A 25,814-nucleotide genomic window follows, 5' to 3' on the forward strand; every position below is an offset into this window, starting at 1 on the left:
TTCTTGGTGGACTGCAGGTTTACTTAACAACTTGGTGGACAGACAAGAACTTGCTACAAACCCAATACAACATGCTAGTTAGAGGTGTACGTAGGTATTTATTTCAACTTTGGACAGATCCAGATAAGCTGTTTCTTTCTGCTTTTTGAATATTTTCTGAAATAACAGTGTGCAGATACACACTTTAAGCACACACGGCACATCAAATATCTTGTCACTTTGAAAAGAAACGCAATATAAATACTTCCCAAAAGGCTGAACTGTTCCTTTCGATACAAATCATACACAAAAAACCACAAGATTTATAATCTTAAGTCAAATATTGAATCTAAATTATGAGGTTTTCACAACATGACAGTAATATATGAATATAATATACATCAATCTATGTTTGAATGTATGTATAAAGTAAATATATCAATATTATAACAATATATATTCTTAGAAAAAATTCATGTCATCTTTTGTAAACATGCACTCACTTAAAAATCAGCTGAATTTGACTGTTTCTTGGTGTCACTGATGTTAAACGGGATTAAACGCATCAGGACCGAACAACCTACTAATGTGGTATTTTTCTTCTTCTACACTGTCACAGACTTTTGCTCATCACAGCAGGGTGTCAGGACTCGTTCAGCTTCTATTTGTGTCAATCAAGAATGTTTGAAATAATGATGAAGGTCTTAACTGGATTGACAGGCGAGGGATTTAAGTACACAACGCTCACGCAGAGCGAGTCATCTGCACGGTCGTCCGCACAATCTGAAGTGACGTGATGGCATATTGTGATTCTAACTGGCCTAGAGGTCATGCAACGTGTCCAGCGGCTGAGGAGGAAAGATGGTGCACGAGGTGGGGAAACGCTCATTAAAACGCTGGAACTATGTGCTGGAGGTGCGTCTTACCTGGGGGAGATATCGCATCCCTGCTGCATGAAGGCACCCAGGGAGAACCAGAGGGAGTTGAAGATGCCAAACTCATTGGGGGGCTGGTCGCTTGGCGGACCGTCGGAGCCCTCTTCGGGCTCCTCGGTGTGCCATTCGTACGGGCTGAAGCGGCTGACCAGGAAGAGCACCACGCTCACGCCGATATAGGCAAACACGATGCACATCCAGATCTCGTAGGCCAACGGGTCCAGGAAGGAGAACACGCCCGGCTTTGATTTTTGGGGCTTCTTGATCATGATGGAAATGCCCAATGACATGAAGGGCTTGGAGAAATCAATCACCTCCTCCCGGACCAACGTGATAGTCAAAGGGGCCACAGCGATTTCCGCTTTCTGTGGGAACATTTAGAGGAGTTTGATTATTAGCTGCTCCGGAAGCATCTCCGAAACCTCACATGACGACAGTTAAACAAATGCAAAATGATGGATCATCCCTCTGAGCTGAGCCGTGCAACAATCAAACACCACTTAGTCACAGAGACAACATCCCAAAGGCCAACAGCAACCAGGCAACAAAACAACAACAATTACCCAATTTCTTCCTCGCCTCGTGTCATTGTCATTCATGACATTGCTCACATTGTGAATTCCTCCATTGACTGAACAAATCTCTGAGCGATCAAGTTACCAACGGCAGCCGAACGTATCTCAGAGTTAAGACAGAGGGAGAAATAAAAAGAAAACTGAAAAAGAAACTCCAAAACCCCACTTTAATGCACCGAGGCTTAGCTGAAACTCCAGGAGAATCAGCAGGGAGGATAAAATAATGTGTCAGGGAAATATGCTTACAGAGCAGGACGGGCAGAAAAAATGGGATACGGCCACCTCTAAAGGCCTGCAGCCATGGAAAAAAGTGCATAAAATCCACAAACCAGATTACACTTAGTAACTTAACAAACATTCATGACCTTGTCTGCCTGACTCGGGAGCAAAAGGGCTTAATATCAGCACGAATTTAAAGTTTCATTACGACCATCTGACACTCGAGGTGGGAAAGGAGGAAAACAGGGACGAGAAAATGAAAGAGATTTAAGTTCTTTCATCCTCAGCAAAATGCACTAAGATGACAGCCTCGGGGCATTTAGTGTTGCGCTAAAATACATGGCAGGTTAAAAAGAGGCAGGGCTTTTTGTAGGGGTCTTTTCAGGGAGAGCTGAGGAGGAATGAATGAGCAAAGTCTTAGATGGGGAAAGTGCTTACAGCTTCCATGTCCTGAGATGTTCCCATGGAGAAAGCTTTCCTTCTACCCCAGTCATACACAAACACCTTCCACTGACTTGCATCTTTACCCAAAATCTCAGCATTTTACACTCAAATCATATTAAAATGTGTGAAATCGAATTCATTCCTGGTTAATTTGACAAATAAAATGTCTATTACTTCCATATTTAAAGTGAATAGGATGCTTTGAGAGGCAGATAAACGGATAAAGTACAAAAACACCACTTCTGGCCTGAAATAAAAAGGCTCCAAATAGTTCAAAATTGGGTTTTAGCAGCTGCACTTGGACAAAAGCACAGTTTCCACTGTTCAGTTTTCTCTGCTAAAGGACTTTTTATTAAACCACCATTGCGCAGCATGTCTTCCATCCTCGATGTGCTTGTTAGAGGGCTGAAAACAGCAGGGAGCAGAGCTGCACTCTTTGTTCCAACGCTTTTGACCAACCTGGTTAGTCTTTACACCAAAAGTGCGCTGTACTGCTTGATCAGTCCTGACACTTTGCCGAGCCGTGACTCTGCTCTCATTCGCTGCAGTCGACTTCACAGTGAGTCACCGCAGCGCCGAAGAGAGAAACGCCACGTTGTGAAAATGCCATTTAACTCATCACATGCACAAAAAATGAGTTTTGTCTGTATATATATTGTTTTTTTTAGAGTTTTTTTTTCTGTCCTTTATTGAATAGGTGCAGTGGAGACAGACAGGAAAGGAGGGAAGACATGCAGCAAAGGGCCAGGAGTGAGAATCGAACTCAGGCTCCTGCTTCAGGGACCAGCACTGTACATGGGTCACCTGCTTAACTCGTTGAGCTATCCAGGTGCCCCAAGTCTGTATATTTTTTAACAAAATGCTGCTGCTGCTGCTCATGTAGACATGAGTGTGAAGGAAAAATGACTCTCTTTCCCCTTATTAAGGCATTTCCTCACTGCTGTTAGCTGATGACATCTCTCTCTATATGTATATGTATCTGGGTTTCTCAGGCATTTTTTCAAATGTTTTCAGTGACCCATAAATAGTTTCAGGACCCTCTAAAATGGCAACTTTTGGAAACGCTTGTAGACATCTCATCAAGAACAGTAAGAAAATTGATAGTTTTATGTAAATGCATTAGATCCAAACCAACAGGAACACAAGCAGCAACCATTACAACGCAACACATAAGACAGTAGGTATAAATGCAAACAACTACTTTTAATATTTAAAAACTCTATTTTTATGCTTAAACTACAATCATCATGCAACCTGCCACTGATACACATCCAGTTATGTTCAGAAATTTATTTATTTTACAAAATAATCTACAGCTGCTAAGACGAGGTGCTTCTGTGTGAAGAGTAGAAGATGATAATCTCTGAGAAACATATAAATAGTTTTTATATTTAAAGGAATAGTTCAGCATTTTCCTTTGGTGTGAGATGCAAAGACTGATATTGATCTGATGTCTTTGGAAGACACAAATCGCCGTGAAAACAGATAACGTCAAGTTTAGTTACATGAACAAATCCAAAGTGGGTCCCTCAATAATATCCTGCAACAATGGAGCCACTTCGCCTTCTGTCACTCGTACTGTGGCTTGTATCTGTTTTTTATTTTATTTTATTTTCAAAATAATTCACATATGAATATCAATTCAATCATTCATATTCAAAAGAAATCTTCTTTGTTTTAAAAAAGTTATTATATATGCACCATAATTACCAATAGCAACTGAAATTAAATATTATACACTACCGTTCAAAAGTATGGGGACACCCAGATAATTTCATGTTTTCCATGAAAACTCACACTTTTATTCATGTGCTAACATAATTGCACAAGGATTTTTTCATCATCAAGTAGCCTTTCAATACAATTAGCTAACACAATGTAGCATTAGAACACAGGAGTGATGGTTGCTGGAAATGTTCCTCTGTATCCCTATGGAGATATTCCATTAAAAATCAGCTGTTTCAAGCTAGAATAGTCATTTACTACATTAACAATATCTAGACTGTATTTATGATTAATTTAATGTTATCTTCATTGAAAAAAGTTTTTCTTTCAAAAATAAGGACATTTTTAAGTGACATAAGTGAACGGTGGTGTACATCACATTGATGTAATTAATTTTACAGCACCTTTCTAAGACGAATCTTCAAGGTACTGCACTGAGCAGATATTAAAATACACATGATAAAACCAAACAGACAATATATAGAGAGAAAGCAAAACAACAACAACAACCCCCCACACACAATGCAAAAGATAAGAGGAAAAACAAGTGAACTGACTTAGTAAAATATAAAAAGAACAAAAAATAAAATAAGCAAAAACAAAATGACCACAATAAAAGAGAAGACTGTATGAAAATAATAAGGTTTTAAGTAGTATTTTAAAAGAAGACACTGACAGAGAATCTCACACTTCAGTCTGAGAAATAGTTAAAAGATCACAAATGTAGGATTTTGCATGTTAAAAACAACAAGCAATAAATCTTATAATCAATCTTAAAAATAACTAGAAAACAGTGAAATCCCGCAAGAATTGAAGTAACAGGATCACAAAGAGTTAAAAGCTGAGCAGCAGCAGCATCATTTTGGATTATTTGACATTTTGAAGGACTCTCTTACTTATACCAAAATAAAGTCTGCATGACTTTTCTGAAAAAGAAAAACTAGTATTAGTGTTGATGTATCCTCTGTCCTTCAGTCCAGGAAAGGGTGTTTTTGTCCTCAAAAACATTCAAATATAGAAGCACAAACAGGCCCTAAAATCCCGCTATCATCTCGAATCCGCATCCTCGCATCTGTTTTGATCCCACAGCAAGGTCAGCAGCAGAAAGGCTCTTCACTCGCGAACCAAATGTCACCTCAGAGATTCTTTAACAAGCTCCCAACCTCCTCTGTAACCCCTCCAAAAGTTCTGCTCTAATGCTTCACTAATTCCCCTCCTTCTGCAAGTGCTAATATCACCAGAAACCGTTTCAGATGGGTTTAATTATCTGCACAACAAACAACACATGGGAGCAGCTTTAGCTTCAGACGCAGATCCAGAAATACAGTTTGTACAGCAAAACCTTCTGTGTAAGCGAAACTCTGCACATAACAAGACATTAGGAGTGTTTTATCGTTTTAACTTACCACAAACATTCACCTTTACTGCACAGACCCAAGTATTAATTTAGAAATTCCCTATTTTTAGGTATATTTTATTGTATTTCAGTGAAAAATCTTGCTGCTTTGATTTAATGTTGATGCTGTTTGGTGTTAATATCAACTCAAAATGATGTTTTGTCCCTTCCTTACTCTGGAGAGGTTACCTGTGTATTTTATTTATTATTATTTGTACATTTTCATCTATCTTCATTTCTGTTTTATTCTATACCATCTTGATGCAGCACTGTTTATACAGTTATTAAATATATGTGGCTATATTTAGTTGTGTCATCCTTCATTTATTATCCACAGCTACTTCCAGAGTTGCATTTATTTCATTAAAACTATTCTTCCTGCAAAAATGCTTCACAATAAAAGCTTTCCAGCAGCTTAAAGTTATTGTATTTAACATATATTTCCTTTAATGTGCTCTCTGCTTGCAGTTTTAATGCCTAATGTAGATTTTGATGACTAGCTTCTGACCTGAGAACTTTTTTTCCATCAGAAATGCACAAACAATTTATCTTTGAATAAATTTATTGTTAAAATTACACTAACAGATTGGAGGAACACAGTTTTGGGAGTAAATATTGTAAAATTAAAGCTTCAGGAAGGTGAATCATGAAAATGAAAAGCTAATTTCTGTCAAAGCTACACTCTATAAAGTATTTAAGCTGCAACCTTTTCCCACCACTTAATAAAATGCCTGGCTGCAAGAAAAAAAATGCAATTCTAATGATTCAGAAAAGCCTTTTAAGTTGCAAATCATTACTTTGATGGATTGGGCTGACATGTTACATCAACTTAATATTGTCTCTAAGTTAAACTCACATATCTGCAGTAGATAATTTAAAACTAAATTCAAGTTCAAGTAAGTCAGTTAAATTAGCATGATAACTACATTTTTCTTCACCTTGACATCAAGATTTTAAGTCGCCTCTCGTATATTTTACTTCATCTTTAATAATTTGCTTACTTATATGACTGTATTTCATAAGTACGGTCATTATATACAAGACACTTTAAGCTTCCTTTAAAACAATGTGGACATACTTCTTGGAACAACTTGATTTTTATGAGTAATCTGCTTAAAACCTTTTGTTTTTGTGACCAATCAATAAGTGAGCAGTAATTCCACTAGCTCAGTCTAGGTTGTTGGTTGAACATAATTTCATTAGAAGCTGTCATAACTCAAAAAGACAGATGCAAAGTGTTGCATTAACTATTTTGTTGAGCCCAAACCATATGATTTAGAGTATAGAGGAAACAAAGAGTACATAAACCAGAGTTCTTACCCCGTACACCAGCTCCCCGACCATCCCATTCCAGATCTTCGTCTCCGGGTCCCGGGCGCCGTACTTTCCGTCAGGGACGATGGAAATCTTGTACTTGATGCCGATGTGTTTGGCGATCTCCGAGGCCAGGTCCACGCAGTATCCCTCGTACTTGTCGTTGCCTTCGTACATCTCCGAGTTCTTCTTAAGCATCACGTAGGGACCCTCCTACACATGGGACCATAACCAATGAACCAAACCGTCAGACAGACAGACAGACAGACAGACGTGCAGACATGAGGACTCGTGCAGTGACTCAGTGACAACGGACGACAGAAACTGTAGCTCATGAATACCAACCGTGTTTGAGATTAAAGGTAACCTGTGGAGCTTTTTGACCACTTGTGGTGCTGTGGAGCAATGGTTTGATGAGTGGGTCCCACTTAATGCATGCAGATGATAAAATACACAACCAGCTGAAGATTTCAAGCTGGTCCACTGAAAATCAATTGGTGGAGATTTAGCAGAGAAGACTGCTGGCTAGTAAACAAAGAAGAATTTTTAAAAAGGATCGAAAAAAATACAATTTATTGAAGCCTTACTCTTTCATACTGTTATGGTTATGAGTGTATGGCTTAAACTACTTTATATACAATAGCTACAACCATTTACTAGCAGAATGTTCTTTTTAAGTAACACTGCATATTCTGTACTGACTGATTGGTCCAGTGGACGGAGCCTTTAAACCGAAAACAAACAAAGAAAAAAAAACAGATGGAATGAAATGGACTTGAAGGCAACTTTTGGTTCTTGAAGAGGCTTCCTCACTTCTAACTGACTGGTGGGGAGCTCCAGGTATTTATCCTCATCTAGAAATCCCGTTACAAGCCCAAAGTTCACACGAAAAATAAGGTGTTAATGGTAAAACTGGGATCTGAAGACTGCACGAAGAGTAACTAATAAGTGGTCTAACTGTTCCAGATTAACAGATGGCTTCCAATAAGTTAGACCAAGTATCTTCAGACACAAAACTTTCTAAAGCACTGATTCACCATGAAGAAAAATGTGTTGGAAAAGTTTCACAGCTTCATTTTATTAAGTCAAAATAGTAATATCTGCAGTTGTATGAAAGAATTAAATCGGCTTTGTTTTTTTGGGTTTTTTTTGGATGATGAGGTTCTTAGTATAAAAATTGCTCACTTTTAAAGATTTTCATTATGTTAAATTGTGTCTTCTCCTCTGGCATCACTGAGGATCTTTCAATTACTGAAATGCACCCCAAGGAGTTGAGGAGGCTTCAGAAGAGCTTAGAATGTGACGTGTATGTAAATCCTACATGTAAGACTTTTGTCAAGTGGCAAGACGTATAAATGCTGCACCTTTGCAAGTTTTGGTTTGGTTTGAGAGGTTACACAACTGAGCAGAACTTCATAAATAAATGGCGTCACTTATGACTGATGCTACGAAATGAAATACTTCTCATTTGGCAGGTTTGCATCTCTTTCATGATACAAGGAGCTACGTTAATATAATGAAAAACACCCAACAGCAACACTTCTGTTCTGAAATGCTGAAGCACCCATTAGGTACCTTCTGGAGTATTTATACTTTAAAAAGATCGATATTGTGTTGAACAGTGCCTACAAGAAAATTCCTTCAGTTGGATTCATGTGGTGACTTATTTTTAAAGAACACATTTAATTTGTCACAAAACAGTAAAAATAAGAATTCAAAGCTGCACCATGTGAGATTTTTAAAAAAAGTCACTAATATGGAGTTCAGCACATTTTCCACCCGAACCAAGTACACGTGTTCAGCATTCTTGAGCTCTGAATGTGGCACTTTAATCCAAAATAGCTTAAAAACCTGCCTCTCACTGACCCTTCACCAAACACTCAGCTGCTGTTCAAGGTTCTTGTCGGACTATTGGGAGTAATTTGGGGTTCAGTGTCTGACTCGAGGACACTCCAACATGTGGACAGGAAGAGCTGCAGATCAAATGGCAAACCCTGTGATTAGAAAACAATCAGCTGTGCTTCCAGAGGCTCAGGAGGTGGACAGCATCTCGATGAATTAGAGCTCTGTAGCTCATTGTGCTTTTATTTTGATGTCAGGTTCACAGGTGGGAAATGTTACCTACCTATTAATTTACAGGGTTTCTTGATAACAGTGTTTCAAAACCGGACAAGCTAAAGATTTTTATAGTATATTTCCTCAATTCAATAACTGTTCCCTTCAAGTATTTCAAATAGGGAGACTTAAAGGGAAATAAAACATACTGAAGCAATAAAATAAATGTAGCATGGCTCAAAAATGGAATACAGAGGAGTGAGTAGGAAGATACATTCAGCATTGTGAAAAATCGTTGTAGAATTGATGTGCACACTTGTATTTACAACACCTTGTTTGTAGCAGTTGCAAATATATAATGAGTAGAATATCTACAGACAAATAGATCCAGTATTTTATTAGTATTAGTAAAACCTGTGGACAATTTGAAAAAATGTTATATCCAAGTTAATTTTTTTTGCCAGTTTTTGTAAATATATAATTGAAAAACTTCAACTTTTGCTTTCATTTTTTATATGATTTCTAGCATCAGAAATGTTACATACAACACAAAAAACATTTCTGTGTTCTTTCTACTTCTATTCATGGTTGTGCAGGACTTTATGTTTGCAGTGGAAAAATGAGCCCACAGTGAGTAAAAAAGTGACAGGAGCAAAAAACACCATGCTTGGGTTTCACATGTTCAACAGCAGATGAATTTCTGCTGGTAAACAAAGCATAATTATTAATGATGTACATACACATTGCTAAACCTGTCATTGCTAAATCAAGGTGCATCCTGGGAGTTGTAGTTAACCTTCCTACTTGCAATTTATGTACCAAGCAAATATGTTTGCCTTTGCATTGACTTTAATAAAAATAATTTCTCTCACAATGCCAGAAACTTTTCACTTTCTATGTAAGTCTGCCAGTATTTCTTTTTTTTAATTGCATACTGCAGCATTAAATTTGCTGATTTTAAATTGACTTCAAAAAAACTGCAATTTGCAAAGACTGCAGTTTAAGACAAAAGGAGGGCTACAAAATAGTAAGACTAAAGTTGTAATTCAGTGTCAGTTTATTCAAGCAGATTGAAACTTCCAGGATTCACTCATGTTTGCCCAACGATCAGTGTAGACTATATAGTTCAGGTCTGCACACTGGTGTTTGACTGACATAAATCTAGTGTTATTATTTAATAGCCACGCTTTGTATATTTTGCAGCATGTCTGACCTAAAGGTTAAAATGTCATGTCAGTGGTTTTTTTCAGTTTCAGTCCGATTTCTTTGTGCAAGTCACAGTATCTCATGATCTAATGCTTCATAACGTGCATTAAACCTGTTCCACAGTGAATACCGAACTGAAAGTTCTATTTAAGAACTTATATTGCTAATGAAATTGCAGAATCTGCAGCTATTTCCCCAGACTGTTCAGCCACAGACTCAGGATTTGGAGATAATTTAGTGCTGAGCAGCAGAAAGCGATGCATGTTGACAGCCGTGTGCTGCATCTACACACTGGGGTTTAGACAAAAAAAACCCCAACAACAAATCATCAAGGTGTTAACGTGGATATATGATACGCCAGGATTCAAAGAGCAGGGAGGAAAGCATGACTAAGCAGAAGGGGAGGCAGACGGGAACCGAGAAATGAGCTGCAGTCAGAGCGCATGACTTAATACCTGAAACAAGCCCGACTCGATGCGAACACTTTAAGTAATCGGGGGTAGCTGCATCAGTCTGCTCTCTGACCGGCGGAAACTTAGACATCATTAGATTTGCCGTTGCTCAGAAAATGATCTAAATGTAGGCCTCACATGGTTCCCGTGCTCGTATTTCCAAACAAATTACTTTTGTCATGGACGGCAGCATATTGCATAATGAGAATGGAAGCAATTTATTCTTGAGATGTGTTTGCTTGACATTGCCTCGGGCCAAAGCAAGGTAAACCAAAGACTCCTCGGCGGTGGAGGGAATGCAAATGCTCGGCTGAGGCTTGCCGCACAACTACTGTAAGACATAACGATGGCACCATTTAACAGTCCCACATAAAATACAACTTTCGTGACCAGACGTGTACGTTTCAATGATCTTGAGATCATAGAATTCTAACAGGGAATTGAAAACTGTCTTTTAGCCAAGTGGGTTACGATGCACCATAATGCGTAAACAATAAGGGAATTATTTGAATCATTTGTCAAGATTATTAAAAAATCATTACACAACTATTAACATTTCACCATTTACTATGAAGCCTCCATCATCCTGCAGTCATTACAAATGCTCTCATTGTTTCTTCCGTCTGTGTTGTGTAGGAAACCGACACCGTGAAGGAAAAAGGACTCTTTCCCCTTTCAGAAGTCACACTGGCCTTTAGACAGACAGACGCTGCAGGAGATTAGATATTGTCTATTCTGACATGACTAAGCAAGCTAGTTGTCTCCACATTGGTCTGTAATCTAAATCTGACCTTCTCCCAACTACAATATATACCCAAAGAAGGGAGATAATCCTCAGAACTGATGCTGGCATTGTTTGTGTGAACTGCTGCTCTGTTGGTGTCATTTCTTCGGTTTTTGTTTACAGCCTAGGCAAACAGCCAACAAATATCTTATCATGGACTACTGATATAGGTTGTGAAAACTGGATTAAGTGTGATTTATTTATAAATATACACACTGTAAGCAAAATACAAACTAAAACAATAAAGATTCAAAGATACACGTATATGTAGAATACAGATTTGGTAAAATGGAAGAAGTTTTAAATTACAATCCTGAAGATTTTTATGAAATCAAATCAAATCGTTTTGGTGCTATTTATTGTATTTTAGCCATTTTTCAGCGACAGCAAGTCACTACATTTACAATCTGTCATTGCATCTCTATATATGTCACTATACTGCACTCCTGCCAGTTCATAGGCTGATTTTTATATGTTTAATTTATTTTACTTTATTTTATTTATACCGTATTTTGATCCTTTTCACATGTATAGTGCTTATACAAAGGTGTGACAGAAACGTCTTTTCGGTTCCTCTGTATGTCCTGGGTATATAGAGAAATTAACAATGAAAATCGTTTATTCTCTTCTATTCCATGTAGTAATTTTTATTGTCAGCACTGAAGTCTCACATTACAACACAAGATTCCCAGGAAAACAGGCATGAATGTAATCCAGCATTACTGCCTTGGTGTAGTTTTACTAGCTAATGGTGCGTCAAGTTACTTAGAATGCAAACATAAAATACTGCCTCAAATTAAAGGTGCAGTCTGCAATTCTGAAAAAGATTGTTCATACTTAGTATATTTAAGTGGGCAACATGCTCCACATTTACTGTCCCTTTAGCTCCTGCTTCACTCTTTTTACTGTCTTTCCTATTCTTCTGCACAAATACTAACGTGCATAGGACTTACTAAAATATTATTGTTTGGATAAGACTAGCCACTTTTATTTTTTTGCATTTACAGAAACCGGCATGTGTATGACAGCAAGTGGAGCCTTAATTTGTGACCTAAAATGCCATTTTTATCAGTACTGGTAAAGCCTGTGGACAACTGGAAAAATGTTTCCTTTTTTTGTAAACTAAATAAAGAAATTAAACTTTTGTTCTTGTTTTTTTTATGATTTATGGCATTTTAAGTGTTACATGTGTGAAGGAAAATTACTCTTTCCCCCTTCTAAGGTATTTCCTTGTAGATGTTAGCAGACATCATCCGAAATTTTCTTCAGACAGGCAGACGCTGTATGAAGAAAATGTTTCAGGATTCTCTGCTATGATCAAGTTTAGATATTGTCTATTCTGACGTTACTAAACAGACGCGTTGTCTCCATATTGGTCTGTAATCTAAATCCGACCTTCTCCCAACCACAATATATACCTGAAGATCAGAGAGAATCCTCAGAACTGATGCTGGCGTTGCTTACATGTACTGCTGCTCTGTTGGTGTCACATCTCCTGATATCAGTAAACCTTACTCACAACCTAAGTCATCTGAGTCTCCAGTGTGTCTCTCTGTGGGTGTTCTTCATTCTCTCTTGACCTTGCTGAACTTCCACAACAATATGTTGCACTAACATTGAGTTCTAGTCATGGCTGTGCTGTTTCCATAGAGGTGCAGGGCTTTAAATTTCAGTGAAAAATGAGTCCACAGTGAGTAAAAACACGACAGGAGCAAAAAAAAAAAAAAAAAGCCCTGCTTCATGTTCAGAGGTTTAACAACAGATGAGCTTCTGCTGGTATACAAAGCAGAACTATTAGTGGTGTAAATACAAAATTTAAACCTGGCAACAAAGCATTAACATCAAGGTGCATCTTGGGAGTTGTAATAGATGGTAAATTGTCCTCCTTACAGTTTACACATACAAGCAAGTATGTTAGATTGTTTTTTATTATCAAAGAATCTTATATTTTCTTTTGTAGTGATGACGTAATGAAATAATGATGATTTGTGTTTGGAAGATGAGGCTCAAACGTATAGAGGAAAATGCTAGTTTTGCAAAATATCCGTAATAGTGTGGACAATGAAGGAGACACAGAAAACTGTTCGGATTTTCAGAGTTGACTCTCAAATGCATCAACTCTGGAGGGTCACGGTGCAGTTTTTATCCAGTGTAGCCTGGTTATAATAGTTTTCTTGGAGATATTGTTTCCAAAAATGCTTTGGGAATCATCACTGATGCTCTTTCATGCACTCATTATAATCAGAGTCCTTCACTTGCCATGAATTTAATAAGTTGTCCTTCTCCAATGATTAAATCAGCAGTTTCTGGCAGTGTCAGTGTAAATACTCAGGAATACTACTCTTTGCCACAATGCATCAACAAAACAAGACCTGGAAAATTTTAGCACTATTTTGTGGAAAACTACTATCTCTATTGCAGTTGGTGTGTTTGTTTCTGCTGTTTGAGGTTGGCTCTGACAGATATTAGTCTGTGCTGATGTTGCATAGAAACTAGGCTACAAGTGGATTTGTAGTGTTCTAACTGGTGTTAAAATGAGAATAAAGACTGTGGCAAAGAGCAACTGGTGCTGTTACCCCACAACAACCACAGATCCAGGGATGAAACATCCATCCATTCATTATCTATACACTGCTTAATCCTCTTTAAGGTCACACAGTTGCTGGAGTCTATCCCAGCTGACTTAAGGCTGGAATATACTTTCCGCACGAACGAGCTGCCCGGAAATCAGCCGCACGGAAATCCGCGTGAGAGAACGTGTGTGCATTTATACTCCATGCAGCGTCTGCTCCCAAACTGCAGGGGGCAGTGTATGGCAAACACACGTCTACCTGGTCTACTCTAGTAATAAACTAGAGAAGAAGAAGTCTGCTTCCAAACTGCAGGGGGCAGTGTATGGCAAACACACGTCTACCTAGTCTACTCTAGTAATAAACTAGAGAAGAAGAAGTCTGCTTCCAAACTGCAGGGGGCAGTGTATGGCAAACACACGTCTACCTGGTCTACTCTGGTACTGACTAGAGAAGAAGAAGTTTGCCATTATTTACACCACTTACAACACGGCCCCCCCTCAACTGGGTCTGGCCTTGACGTGGCGAGGAGGCTTGTGCGTTCCAGTGACCCTGGAGAGCGTTACCGTCTGGAGCTCGCTCCTGGTAGGGTCACCCTTGGCGGGCCGGTCTCCAGGGTAGGTTCCAGACAAACAAAGACCCCAGCATGTCGGTACGCTGCTAGGTGGCAGCCCCACCAACCGACTATCCTGCGGAGGGCTAACAACCCACCCAGGAGAAACGCCCTTGTTACGAAACTGATCAGAAAGAGAAGCCGGACTGCCCAACATGGTAACGGACCCCAGCCTACAACATGGCATTTTACCGAATAAAAGCATTTCAGAAGTTAGTTTTAATTCCACACCATGAATTGTTCATAACCCAGTTCCCGCGGTGATCTCTGTGTGATGAATCGTATAAGTTCACGTATTTCTAGACTTCAGCTAGGAGTACGTTCTGGCCCTCTGCCATGTTTTCTGCACGGCTCCGTCCGCGTTAGTTAGAAAAATGTGGAGGTGCGTGGAGTGGAAATTTTCCACACGGAAAGGCTGCTTGAGGGGGCGTGGGTGCGAAAATGATGTAATTTTTCCGCACGGAGCCACACGGACCTCGCGGACGCGGCAAGCATAAAACAAGCTTTAGGGTGAAGGCAGGGGACATCCTGGACAGGTAACAGTCTATCGACGGGCTACACATAGGGGCTTTCGACCAAAGAGCACCAGGTGCTAAGTTGGTTCAAAGTTGAGAGCCAGTGCTTTTTTGGTTCACATCTCGTGCCGCCCCAGAACGGGTTTGTGTTTCCATTCAGAAGGAGCAAAGTTGGAGCTGCGTCATTGCGCCACCACAAAACGTGTGTACGTACTGCGTACGTAGCCGTTCAACAGCGTTCATGCCATACGGAAACCCACACAAAAACAATGGAGGACTTCATTGGAGTGGTGTACATGGCTTTGCTAGTGTGTCTCGCCATCGCTGAACAGCAAAACCTTCTGTTAGGGGTTACCCATCGGCGTCGCCGTTCCAATGCCCGGCGATCACGTTTGAGAAGAAAGGTAATTATCAAAGACGTTTGGACACTTAACAGTAAACGTGCTAGCGTTAGCTTAGCTACTTAGCTTCGACTACACTTGCATTGATTACTTAGCGGTTAAACACGCGCAATAAGTTGATGATCATACCTATGTCTATCTTTTTAGATGTTTTTAGATGTCACCCCGCCCTCTGCCCGTGACATGCTTGGCTCTCAACTCTGGCCACCTCTGGCCCAGCAACGAGTTGGTGCCCGAAACGGCCCCAGTTTTTGGAGCCCGGAGCCGCAGCTCCGGTGGTCGAAACACAAAAAACCGGCGCCAAGTCGGGCGCCGGCTCCAACTCCGAACGGGCTCCACCCTGGTCGAAAAGAGGATACAGAGAGACAAACAAGCAGACTCACATTTACACCTATGGATAATTTAGAATCACCAATTAACCTCAACATGTTTTTGGACTGTGGGAGGAAGTCGGAGTACCCAGAGATAACCCACACTTGCACAGGGAGAACATGCAAACTCCACACAGAAAGATCCCAGGCCCAGGCCGGGAGGTGAACCGAGGATCTTCTAGCTGCAAGGCAAAAGTACTAAACACCAATCCACTGTGCAGCCCGGGATGAAACATGCTGTGCCATATTTTAAATTTAAAAAAAAAAACACTACACTCGATGAATGTTTTCATCATGTTTTCTTCTACTGATCATCCAAAAGCTGAAAAATTAAACTCACAATAAGCTTTTAAAGACTCCCAACCACTGATGACCTAATTCCCAAGTTGATCTTGACCATTATTGATCTGCTGGAGGTATAAACCAGGGGAAAACAAGCCTATTCAATGTTATTTATGATAGCGAGGTGTATGACAGCCGGACGAGTGGATGCAGCATAGGAGATAAAGGATGCAGTCGGCGTTTCTGGCATGAGAAAAGAGCAGCGCTTCAGAGGTCTTCAACGCAAAGGCCAGCAAGGCTGACAGGCTGTTCAATAATCACAACCACAGTGCTTCACTCACTGTCTAATGAGACTAATTACACATGCCATTAAAACACACACACACGCACATTACTTGGCTCACAAATCCATACTTACACACACATACATGTATGAACTCTCGTGGGAATTGTTGGTTTTGAGCCGTGCGAAATGTTTGGTTTTGTGTGTTTTTTTGTGCATAATGCGAGATAAACAATCTGCTTCACATTCCGTTTGATAGCGAGAGGTAATAATCCTCATTGTGCAGCTTGACCACAAAAACATCGGCGTGTGAAGCCAGCTGACATTAATACGTCTCGGTAAGTGACTCATTTCTGGGTCTCTGTCATCAGCAGCCACTTGAGGCACTAATTTTTATTTGACTGAATGCATGACATTGAAAAGATGAGTATGCTCAAAGCGCATGTAGAAAACATTTTTTTGCAAATGTCCACTGTGCTTATTTTTTTTCACATTAAGGGCACTCGATCGGCTGCTGCAGAGGGACGTCACGGCCTTGTCGAGGGTTTCAGATCTCCACAGCACTCCAATCAATCTCACCGCTGCCACAGTGAAGTCTCAACCTCTTACAGCAGCATTAAAGCAATTAAAACACAATATAAGACTTAAAATGTAAACTGAGTGGGTGGGAAAAAAACACAAATGCTGTATGAATAACATTTTTAAAGTAAGTGCTTTGTTTTCTGTCTTTTTAAAAAATATACACTGCCGTTGAAAAGTTTGGGGTCACTTACAAATGTCCTTGTTCTTGAAAGAAAAGCAGATTTTTTCAATGAAGATAACATTAAATTACATTCAGTCTAGCCATCGTTAATGTGGTAAATGACTATTCTAGCTGGAAACGGCTGATTGTTAATGGAATATCTCCATAGGTGTACAGAGGAACATTTCCAGCAACCATCACTCCTGTGTTCTAATGCTACATTGCGTTAGCTAATGGTGTCTAAAGGCTCATTGATGATTAGAAAACCCTTGTGCAATTATGTTAGCACATAAATAAAAATGTGAGTTTTCATGGAAAACATGAAATTATCTGGGTGACCCCAAACTTTTCAACGGTAGCGTAAAATACAACTTTTCAACATCCATAATGGACCTCATACAAGAACATTTTTATATTCTTTAAACTTTTCCTCCTTACTTTCATCAGGTTTACTTAGCGAGTGGTCCAGGATGCGTTAAACAAAACCTCCCTGACTGCAAAAATACTTGGTTTGAATTTGCTTAATGTCATAATTTGATTACAACCATAATTTATGGACACAAACTGTTACACTACTAGTCAAAAGTTTGGACACACCTTCTTATTCATAGCTTTTTATTTATTTGTATCATTTTCTACATTGTAGATTAATACTGAAGATTAATGCAACATTCCATATGTATTCTTTTATAATTTTTATGTCTTCAGTAATAATCTACACTGTAGAAAATAATTAAATAAAAACCATTGAATGAGAAGGTGTGTCCAAACTCTTGACTGGTAGTGTATACGAGGCGACTTACTCTGCTCCACTTCTGGGCAGTTTTCATTCACAAAAATGTCACCAAAGAGTAAACAAAAGAACTTGGCGCTCAACTCTTTGAACCCCAGAACACTATCGCAGTTTTAAAAGGGATGTTATCTTCAAGTAAAAACAAAACAAAAAACAACCCAAAATCACATTATTACACAATTTTACCAAGAATCTGCAAAAACAGAAAGAATGTAACATCCAGTTTAGATGGGAAAATTAGCAAATCTGAGCTTAGAAGCACAATAGATTAAAATCACCATATTCTACATGTCTCATTTAAAAACTTGCCAAAAATTAACCTTTTGCAACAGATCATGCAAAAATGTTTTAATTCTGCACAATCAATAAGTCAGGAGTGAGTATCATTTGACACAAACTCAGAGGCTTTTTGGTTGAACTGCGGGTTGTGTGTCCAAAGAGCAGATAGGAGACAAGTACGGAAATAAATAAAAAAGAAATAAATCCAGCATGGCCCAAAAACTGTATACAGAGAAGCAAGTATTTGGAAGATACATTCAGCATGGTGAAACATCTTTCTTGAGTCCACAGACGTGTCAAAAAATAGTATAGTATGTTTATATTGTGATGAAAAATGAGCAAAACAGCATATCAACTACTTGAGTTGAAGTCTAGCTGTTGGAGATCAGCAGATGAAACTATGACATATTTCGCTATTTGTGGCGGTATTTTTGTTCACTATTTTTTTACAACCGGGACCATTAAAAAAGTAGCCACAGCTGTCATATCATGGCAGTGACAGAAATAAAGAATGATTGGACATGAATTTAGATGCCAAAAATGAGTTTGGCATAGTAAGTACGCCAAGAGAAAACACATCTAACTTCCACTCATGTTATAATAGACCTGCACAACAACTACTAAACTCAAATCAGATCAAAACATTCTGTTTTCTTTCATGTGGATAACATCTACATGAAGAAAAAGCTATTAGTGAACTGGCGAGTCACGATTTCAACTCCAAATAAATTCCCATTAAGGCACTATATGTTTTGGTCAGTTTTACTAGGGATGTTTTATGCCTAAATATAATTCTCTCGAGAGGAAATTGCTTAATGCAACAAGTTTCCCTGAATAATTCTTTCGTGTAGCTTCTGAATAAATCTGTCTGAGTTGTTCTTGCACGAGGCCCAGTGTGTTCTCAGTCTGTTGTATTTGCGTCATCAGGAGGCATTTCAGCTACCACAGTAGCTCCTGTCAACAAAATCCAAACATCTCCTCCTCCCCCAGAATGCCTCGAAGAAGAGGCTAAACAAAAACATAATTATATCAGGATCTGCGCTGCAGTTCCTGCCCTGCGGCAGATTGATAGTGAGCCAGGTTTAAAGTGCAACGGAGGAGTTTAAAGCCGAGACACACTTCATCAAAGCTCCCAGCCTCGTCCTGCCAATATAAAGACAGTCAAAGTTTGTCCTTGTCCACGGGAGCTTTTCTGTTGATAAATCAACCTGCAGGCAGCTGCAGCCTCACACAGATCTGTTACCTTTAAAGACAATTAGTGGACAGTGATTCATGCAAGCCAACCGCATTGTGGGAACATTACAACCCTGTTGTGATAAAAAAAAACAAAAACTTTTCTCCCCACAGCTCCTCTAGTGAAAGAGCACAGCGATACCTGCACAGAGTTCTGCTCTGGATTTGGGCCGAACAAATTTTAAATTCTGAATTCAGAATTTGAAGAATTGCGAACGCTGCCGTTTTGGATGTACTTTATGAAGCACGACTGACTGGATTTAATCCATTGTGTCACTGGTTTGATTTATTTATTGCTGTCTTCTACAAGTTTTAGATTTATTACAGTGATTGTTGAACTCACACAATTATACCAAAAAACTGCAAAAATAGAAATATTAGTCAGATTTTCTGCTTTCCTCCTCAAACTATGTTTGATGTACAGTTCAGTAGGGAAAATCTACCAAATCTAAGCTTCAAACAATGCTATTTGACCAAACTCACTTTATTTTACATGTCTCGTTTTAGAATTTGCCAAAAATAAACCTTTTGCACAAGATCCTGTGAAAAAAATGAATATTCTGCCCCCCAGAGAAGCCATGAGGGACAGTTATGTGACACAACATCTGGGGCTTACATTAAACTGATTTTAAGAAATGTATTTTTCAGCCTTTATTTATACAGGTAATCTCACTGAGACACTGGGTCTCATCCTCAAGACATTTACACAGTCTTACACTGAAAATAAATTACAACTGCATCATATATGTCTGTCAAAAAAAATTGAAATTAGACATTTTCATTCAGCCATATTCTGGATTCTAGCTAATTTGTTAAAATGTTTTTTAACTGCAACATTCACCTGGAAAAGCTGGTCTTATAAATAATCAGTAAGAAGAATAAACTTTTAAAATGCAGTCGTGCAACATGCTGACTGTAGTGTGTGTGTTTGCCACCGACCCTACGGCTTGCCGGCTGCTTAAAGTTATAGATATATATATATATATCTGGTACTGGTGAGCTGTCATGTCAGATTTAGTGCTGGTCTGCTGCTGTTGTCAGATTTGCTGTTTTTCATTTGAGAGGAAGCCTTTCCAAAGCAAACATATGAGGTTGTCTGCGTAGAAGAAGCAACAAAAATACAGCCTCAGATGCAGTTCAGGTCTGAGATTCGGCACTACAGGGTGGATTCAGTTGGATTTGTGCTGAGTTGAGTAACTCAGTTTGATTCTTGGACGAGTTTTGGGCCAATTTAACCCAAGTTTTGGGAAAAATCTGGTCTGGAACCTCAATCTAACCAGTTTGGTTTAATATAGATCCACTCACAAAAACCTCTCAAACTGCTCACAGACTTGTCGCATCACCATTTTTTTTTTTTTAATATTAAACATGTTTGATATCTACAAGTTTAAATCAGGACGACCATTAGCTGCCATTATGGAAGAACTGCCATAAATCAACTTAAAAACAATACAAACACTTGTCTGGGTCATTGGTCAATTTATTCCACTGCAACGGGGTCAAAGAAAAAAATCTCTTTTAGTCTCAAAGAAAAGAAATTGTATTTATTGTTTGACAGTGAAGACACAAATCTACTCCTAAATGGCTCAATAATGTCCATATCATTTAGAAAACATTGAGTCCTACTTTCTAAATTTAAGGTAGCTTCCTACAGATGAAAAGACCTCTATTTTTTCACCATGTTAGAACCTCTAAGATCAAATTCCACTTAACGTAGAAATAATAACAACCTTAGAGCTTGCAATCAATTTTGCTTTGACATTACCAACCAATGCTACATCTTCTATCATCTGAGGGATGTTAGCTACAGATATTAAGAACTTAACTCATTTTTTTAGCCTTCTAGTTTGTTCTGTCTGAAGTTATTGCTCCACAGTTTCCATTTTGTTTACGTCTGCTTCCCTGTGAGGAGTTGCTCTGCTCCATGATTGCTCCCTTTGGCACCACAATCTTAAACATATTTTGTCATGTGTGATGCATTGTTTTGTCCAAATCTTGTAATATGTGCATGTCTGACATAGAGAAAACAATATCTGTTTCTTCTTATGGATCTTAACCCTCTGAACCCCTAAAACCCACTGGCAGGTTTGAGAGGCATTTAATCTTTAAATAATCACCAAAATTACACCATTAAGCAGAGCTACAAACCATAAAAACTAGAGGAATCATCCCATATTCTATTTTCTAGTGGCCCTCGAACTACTCATCATTGACATTTCTGGAAAATTAACTACATCTAACTGTAACTGCGTGTCAACAACTCAGGGACTTGTGAGCTAAACTAGGCTGAACTGCAGGGTGTGTTTACACAGAGCAGAGAGGGGATGCGTGAAAACAACTTAAAAATGTAAGCAGTAAAATATCTGTGCATTCTGTTTTTTCCACATTGGAAACATCTGTGGACACTTGGAAAAATGCTGCACATGTTGATTTAAGTGTATTTTTTTCCAATTTTTGTCACAATCAAAGAAATTCAACATTCGTTTTGTCTTTACTCATGTTACATGGCATTATAACGGTGTCAGACTGCACAGATGACATTTTTGAGTTATCTCTACTTTTAGCAATGGATGTGCTTTTTCCATAGAGGTGCAGGACTTTACATTGCAGTGAAAAGGGAACCCACAGTGAATGAAAATGTGACAGGAGCAGTAAAAACACCCAGACACTGTTGGGTTTCAGGGGGTTAAAGTCCTGTGGTGCGAGCTCGGCCTTAGAACTCGACATTACAAAAAGGTTAACTACCAAAAGTCTGGGATCAGGACTGGGAAAACAACCTAACAGCACAAGAAAATAATTAAAAAATGAAACAAGACCAGAGAAAATAAAGCTCACGGGGAGAAAAAAAGTACAAAGTGGATACCGAACACACTGTCCTGGTCCCACCTGCGTCCAGGATTCTCTGACTGTACTTCAGTTTAGATCTCATAAATCACATAGATGTGAAAGAAAATCGCTGACCATGTTTGCCATTTCTCCTTCAGCTGTTGCGCTAATACAGAAACTCTTTGAAGTTCAAGTTAAAGGAGGCTCCAGGGGCATAGTTTGGTAACTTTCTGCTGCAGAAAAAGAGCCTTTAAATCTACAATCACATGATAAATATTAATACTAATTTCGCTGCTGGGCGTAAAAACTGAAACCAGGGTTCGGCTACAGTTTCCCGACATGTTCAATGGCTCCTAAGACACAGACAGCAGCTTGGATGCGATAAAACAGCGGGACGCTTCATCAACTTTATACTAAACAAACATTACTCTCACCAACATGCTGAACAAACATTAAAAGCAGGAATGAAAGGCAGGCGTCACAAAGTAACTATAATATCATGCTGCATAAAAGCATGATGGATATGAACTGGGATGATTATGAGCGCATTAGTCTTTCTAAGCTGTTTTAAGGCTTACAGGAAGCCCTCTGAGAGTGTAATATACTCTACGGTAGAGCAGGTAGTTGGAGAAAGTGACAGATTTAGAGCAAACAGGAATTCAGTTAGACATAATGTATATTCATAATCTGCCACTCCATAGTTCAGGCTCCATAGATCATAGAAAAAAATGAAATAAATAATCACAATTTCAAACCACAGTGAGCTTCAAGCTGTGATCGGCCACACAAACACACGGAGCATGACAATGTAAGACACACACAGGTGTAGCGGGAGGCTTGTTTATGCTAGTAAACAGACACTGTGCTGTTTGGGGCCTCAATGGGTGTCCATCCTCAGAAAAAAAGACTGTCTTTTTCCCCTCCATTTGCATTTCATTTTCCTCTCGTGGGGCTCCATTACGACTCTGAGTGGCTCCATTTCTTGTTCAGATTTTTCTGAACAGGGTATCCATTAACAGAGCTGCCGTTTCTCTCCTCTCGCCCAGTGTCTTTAGGGCTTCATTTTGGCTCAGGCTGTTGTGTCCATCACTCTCCCAATAAGGGGCTTTCATATCCTGCTCGCGTCCAACTGGGGGGGATCAGTTTCTTAAAATGGGGTTCCTCATCAGGGGCTGAAAAGAGGGAGGATTTGTGCTGAGCTGAGACTCTCCATTCCCACTTTCCTCCATCCTCCACTCAGCTGCTACATGTACGCTCAACATCTGGCTGATTCAGTCTTAGTCAGCTGACTCGGAGTCACTGCTACATGCCATGCAAAGGCCATTCAATGTGTGAAATGCATTGATTCTGTGCTTGTTTTTTTTAAATTATAAACTCTAATCTCTGCAATAAGAAGAAAGGCTGCGGTAGCGGCAGGCTGCAGAGCCATTTGACTGCTTTATTGGTGCAATAAAAGACAATCTAAGTGACGGCAGTTAGTTCTGGACTGGTATGACGTTTTATTGAAGTTCCTATTGGTTAATAAAAACAAATCCCATTTCTTTAAGAGTTTTTAAACTGGAATCGTAATAAAGCATGTTATCCCTGAACTCTGGTCAGTCACGGCATACAAAATAAGGGCCTTTGAGGGGAACTAAAAGTGGCATTTGCAACTATATCTGAAACCTCTACTATGAAAGAGGCTTTGACGGTTTCAATAACTAGAAAAATAACTTTCAAATTGCCTCAAAGAGAGAAAGTAAAATACTACAGAAGCACTTTAAAAGGCAAGTGTGACGCGTAACACTGCAGCTGACCACCATGTTTTATTAGGTTGGTCGGTGTTGAAGTTTTTTGGATTTTTCAGGTCAGATGTCTGATGTGTCGCCACTAAACCTGCATCAATGTGGTCTGCAGAGGCACAACATAATAACATTTCACAGCAGTACAAATTGCAAAGAGTATTACTGCATGCATGAGTGTCTGTGTGTGTTTGTGTCTGTGTTGGCGAGTGCATGCCGGTCTCTTACCATGATGGTAGTAACTACAACAGTGCGGTTCTCCATGCCAGAAGTGTCATTTGGAAGCAGTGGAGAGTCCTGGATCAGCACCAGTTTGTCAGCATCGTTCCAGTAGCCGATCTGCAGGAAATGTAAAGTATGAGATGCGACAAATTTGCAGAAACAAGCTGCAAGATGCCGAATGCACAGCTTATGCACTGTTATTTTAGTGAAAGTTTCTTGTTGTGATCCCACATGAATTGGACGTAACTGTCGAAACACCATGGAGGAAAGCCGAGTCCATCCTGCATCCAAGTATCCTTAGACAGCAGTTTGTGAACAAGCTTCTCACTTTCACGAGAAGGAAAATGGGAAGCTTGGTTTTAGGTAGACAGAGACGCTGAATTGAAATCTACGGGAGAATTCTGTAACGTCAAAAGAACCTGCAGTCAACGTCTATGCAAAACATTCATTGAAGCAAGCATGCTGTTGGGAAATCTTTGGGAAAAACTCTAATTTTGGGCAGTCACCAAACTTTTGAAGCATTATAATCCAAATATGACTTTTACATGCAGTTTGTATGTACTGGTTATCACTGAAATTGCAGTTATGACTCAAACCATTCATTTAGATACAGACTTAATCTTATTAGGTTGAAATAACTGAAATAACCAAGATGACTGCCAAATGGTGAGACCTGCCTATAAGGACTTTGATGCAGGTTTGTTGTAGAGTCCAACAATGGTGATGTAACTATGTGATTATGAGCAGTCAAACACTTTGAGAAGATTGATTTAGGAGGGAAATGGTTGAAAAAAGTGACATGCTGCATCATAATAGTCATTAAAACCACAACTATAAGTCTTAATTTGACTTTTCATTGCAGAAAAATTTCAATAGTTTTGCTTTTGATTGAGCAAGGACGAAATATTTTGTTTTTTTCGGGGCTTTCATTTTATATTTCCCAATTTCAGTTGTAGCAGTGGTGTGGTTTTCACCCAGAGATGGGAAAAATCTCATGGATCCATAGGGATATATCGACTTTACAGTCGGCCCACTGATAATCATTTACACCTGCTTTGAAATAAATGACTTGTGATCTCCACTAATCCAGTATGAGAAGCTGTGCACAATGCATCGGCCTGATAAAAAATCAGATTAGTGCAGTCATATAGTCATCAGATTAGTGTCATCATGTGCTAAAGAACAGATCAACACTTTTGGAAACATGTAGCGCATTTTACTCTATTATGACAATAGTTGGTAGAAGATGATGCAATATTAACTTTGACCATCAATTTCAATCATTAGGACTTGTATAAACTGAATTTTTTTCTCAACATCTTGTTGTTGTTTTCTTCCAGAATTTAGTTATATATAAGCTCTGACAAAATCACCTGACTAAACTTCACAATTTTATAGAAAAATCTGTCCTAATATTTTAGCAGATGGCTGTTCAAAATGTAATGTTTTTTTTTTCTCGATACTACAACTTATTTTTTCTAAAATATCGTTCAAAAGTTTGGGGTCACCCAGATAATTTCATGTTTTCCATGAAAACTCACACTTTTATGTGCTAACACAACTGCACAAGGGTTTTCTAATCATCAATTAGCCTTTCAACACCATTAGCTAACACAATGTAGCATTAGAACACAGGAGTGATGGTTGCTGGAAATGTTCCTCTGTACCTCTATGGAGATATTCCATTAAAAATCAGCTGTTTCCAGCTAGAATAGTCATTTACCACATCAGTACTGTATAGACTGTATTTCTGATTAATTTATTGTTATCTTCACTGAAAAACTGCTTTTCTTTCAAAAATAGGGACATTTGTAAGTGA

At 39.0% G+C, this 25,814-nt stretch overlaps 1 protein-coding gene across 3 annotated transcripts in view; it reads right to left on the bottom strand.

The window, feature by feature from the left end:
• Nucleotides 1-25,814, bottom strand: part of gria4b (glutamate receptor, ionotropic, AMPA 4b) — a 197,793-nt gene that overhangs the window by 33,558 nt on the left and 138,421 nt on the right. For 2 of the 3 annotated variants that reach the window (XM_023280074.3, XM_023280073.3), the window contains exons 9-11: nt 24,002-24,112; nt 6,594-6,800; nt 906-1,279 (exon numbers count right to left, since the gene is read on the bottom strand). In XM_023280074.3, coding sequence (XP_023135842.2) covers nt 906-1,279; nt 6,594-6,800; nt 24,002-24,112 — 692 coding nt within the window. Of the gene's footprint in view, nt 1-905; nt 1,280-6,593; nt 6,801-20,695; nt 23,165-24,001; nt 24,113-25,814 lie in introns of those variants that run through there. The other variant, XM_035952744.2, reaches the window with a different exon arrangement.

This window comes from Amphiprion ocellaris, chromosome 14, assembly GCF_022539595.1.
Source record: "Amphiprion ocellaris isolate individual 3 ecotype Okinawa chromosome 14, ASM2253959v1, whole genome shotgun sequence".
Classification (NCBI taxonomy): Eukaryota; Metazoa; Chordata; class Actinopteri; family Pomacentridae; genus Amphiprion; species Amphiprion ocellaris.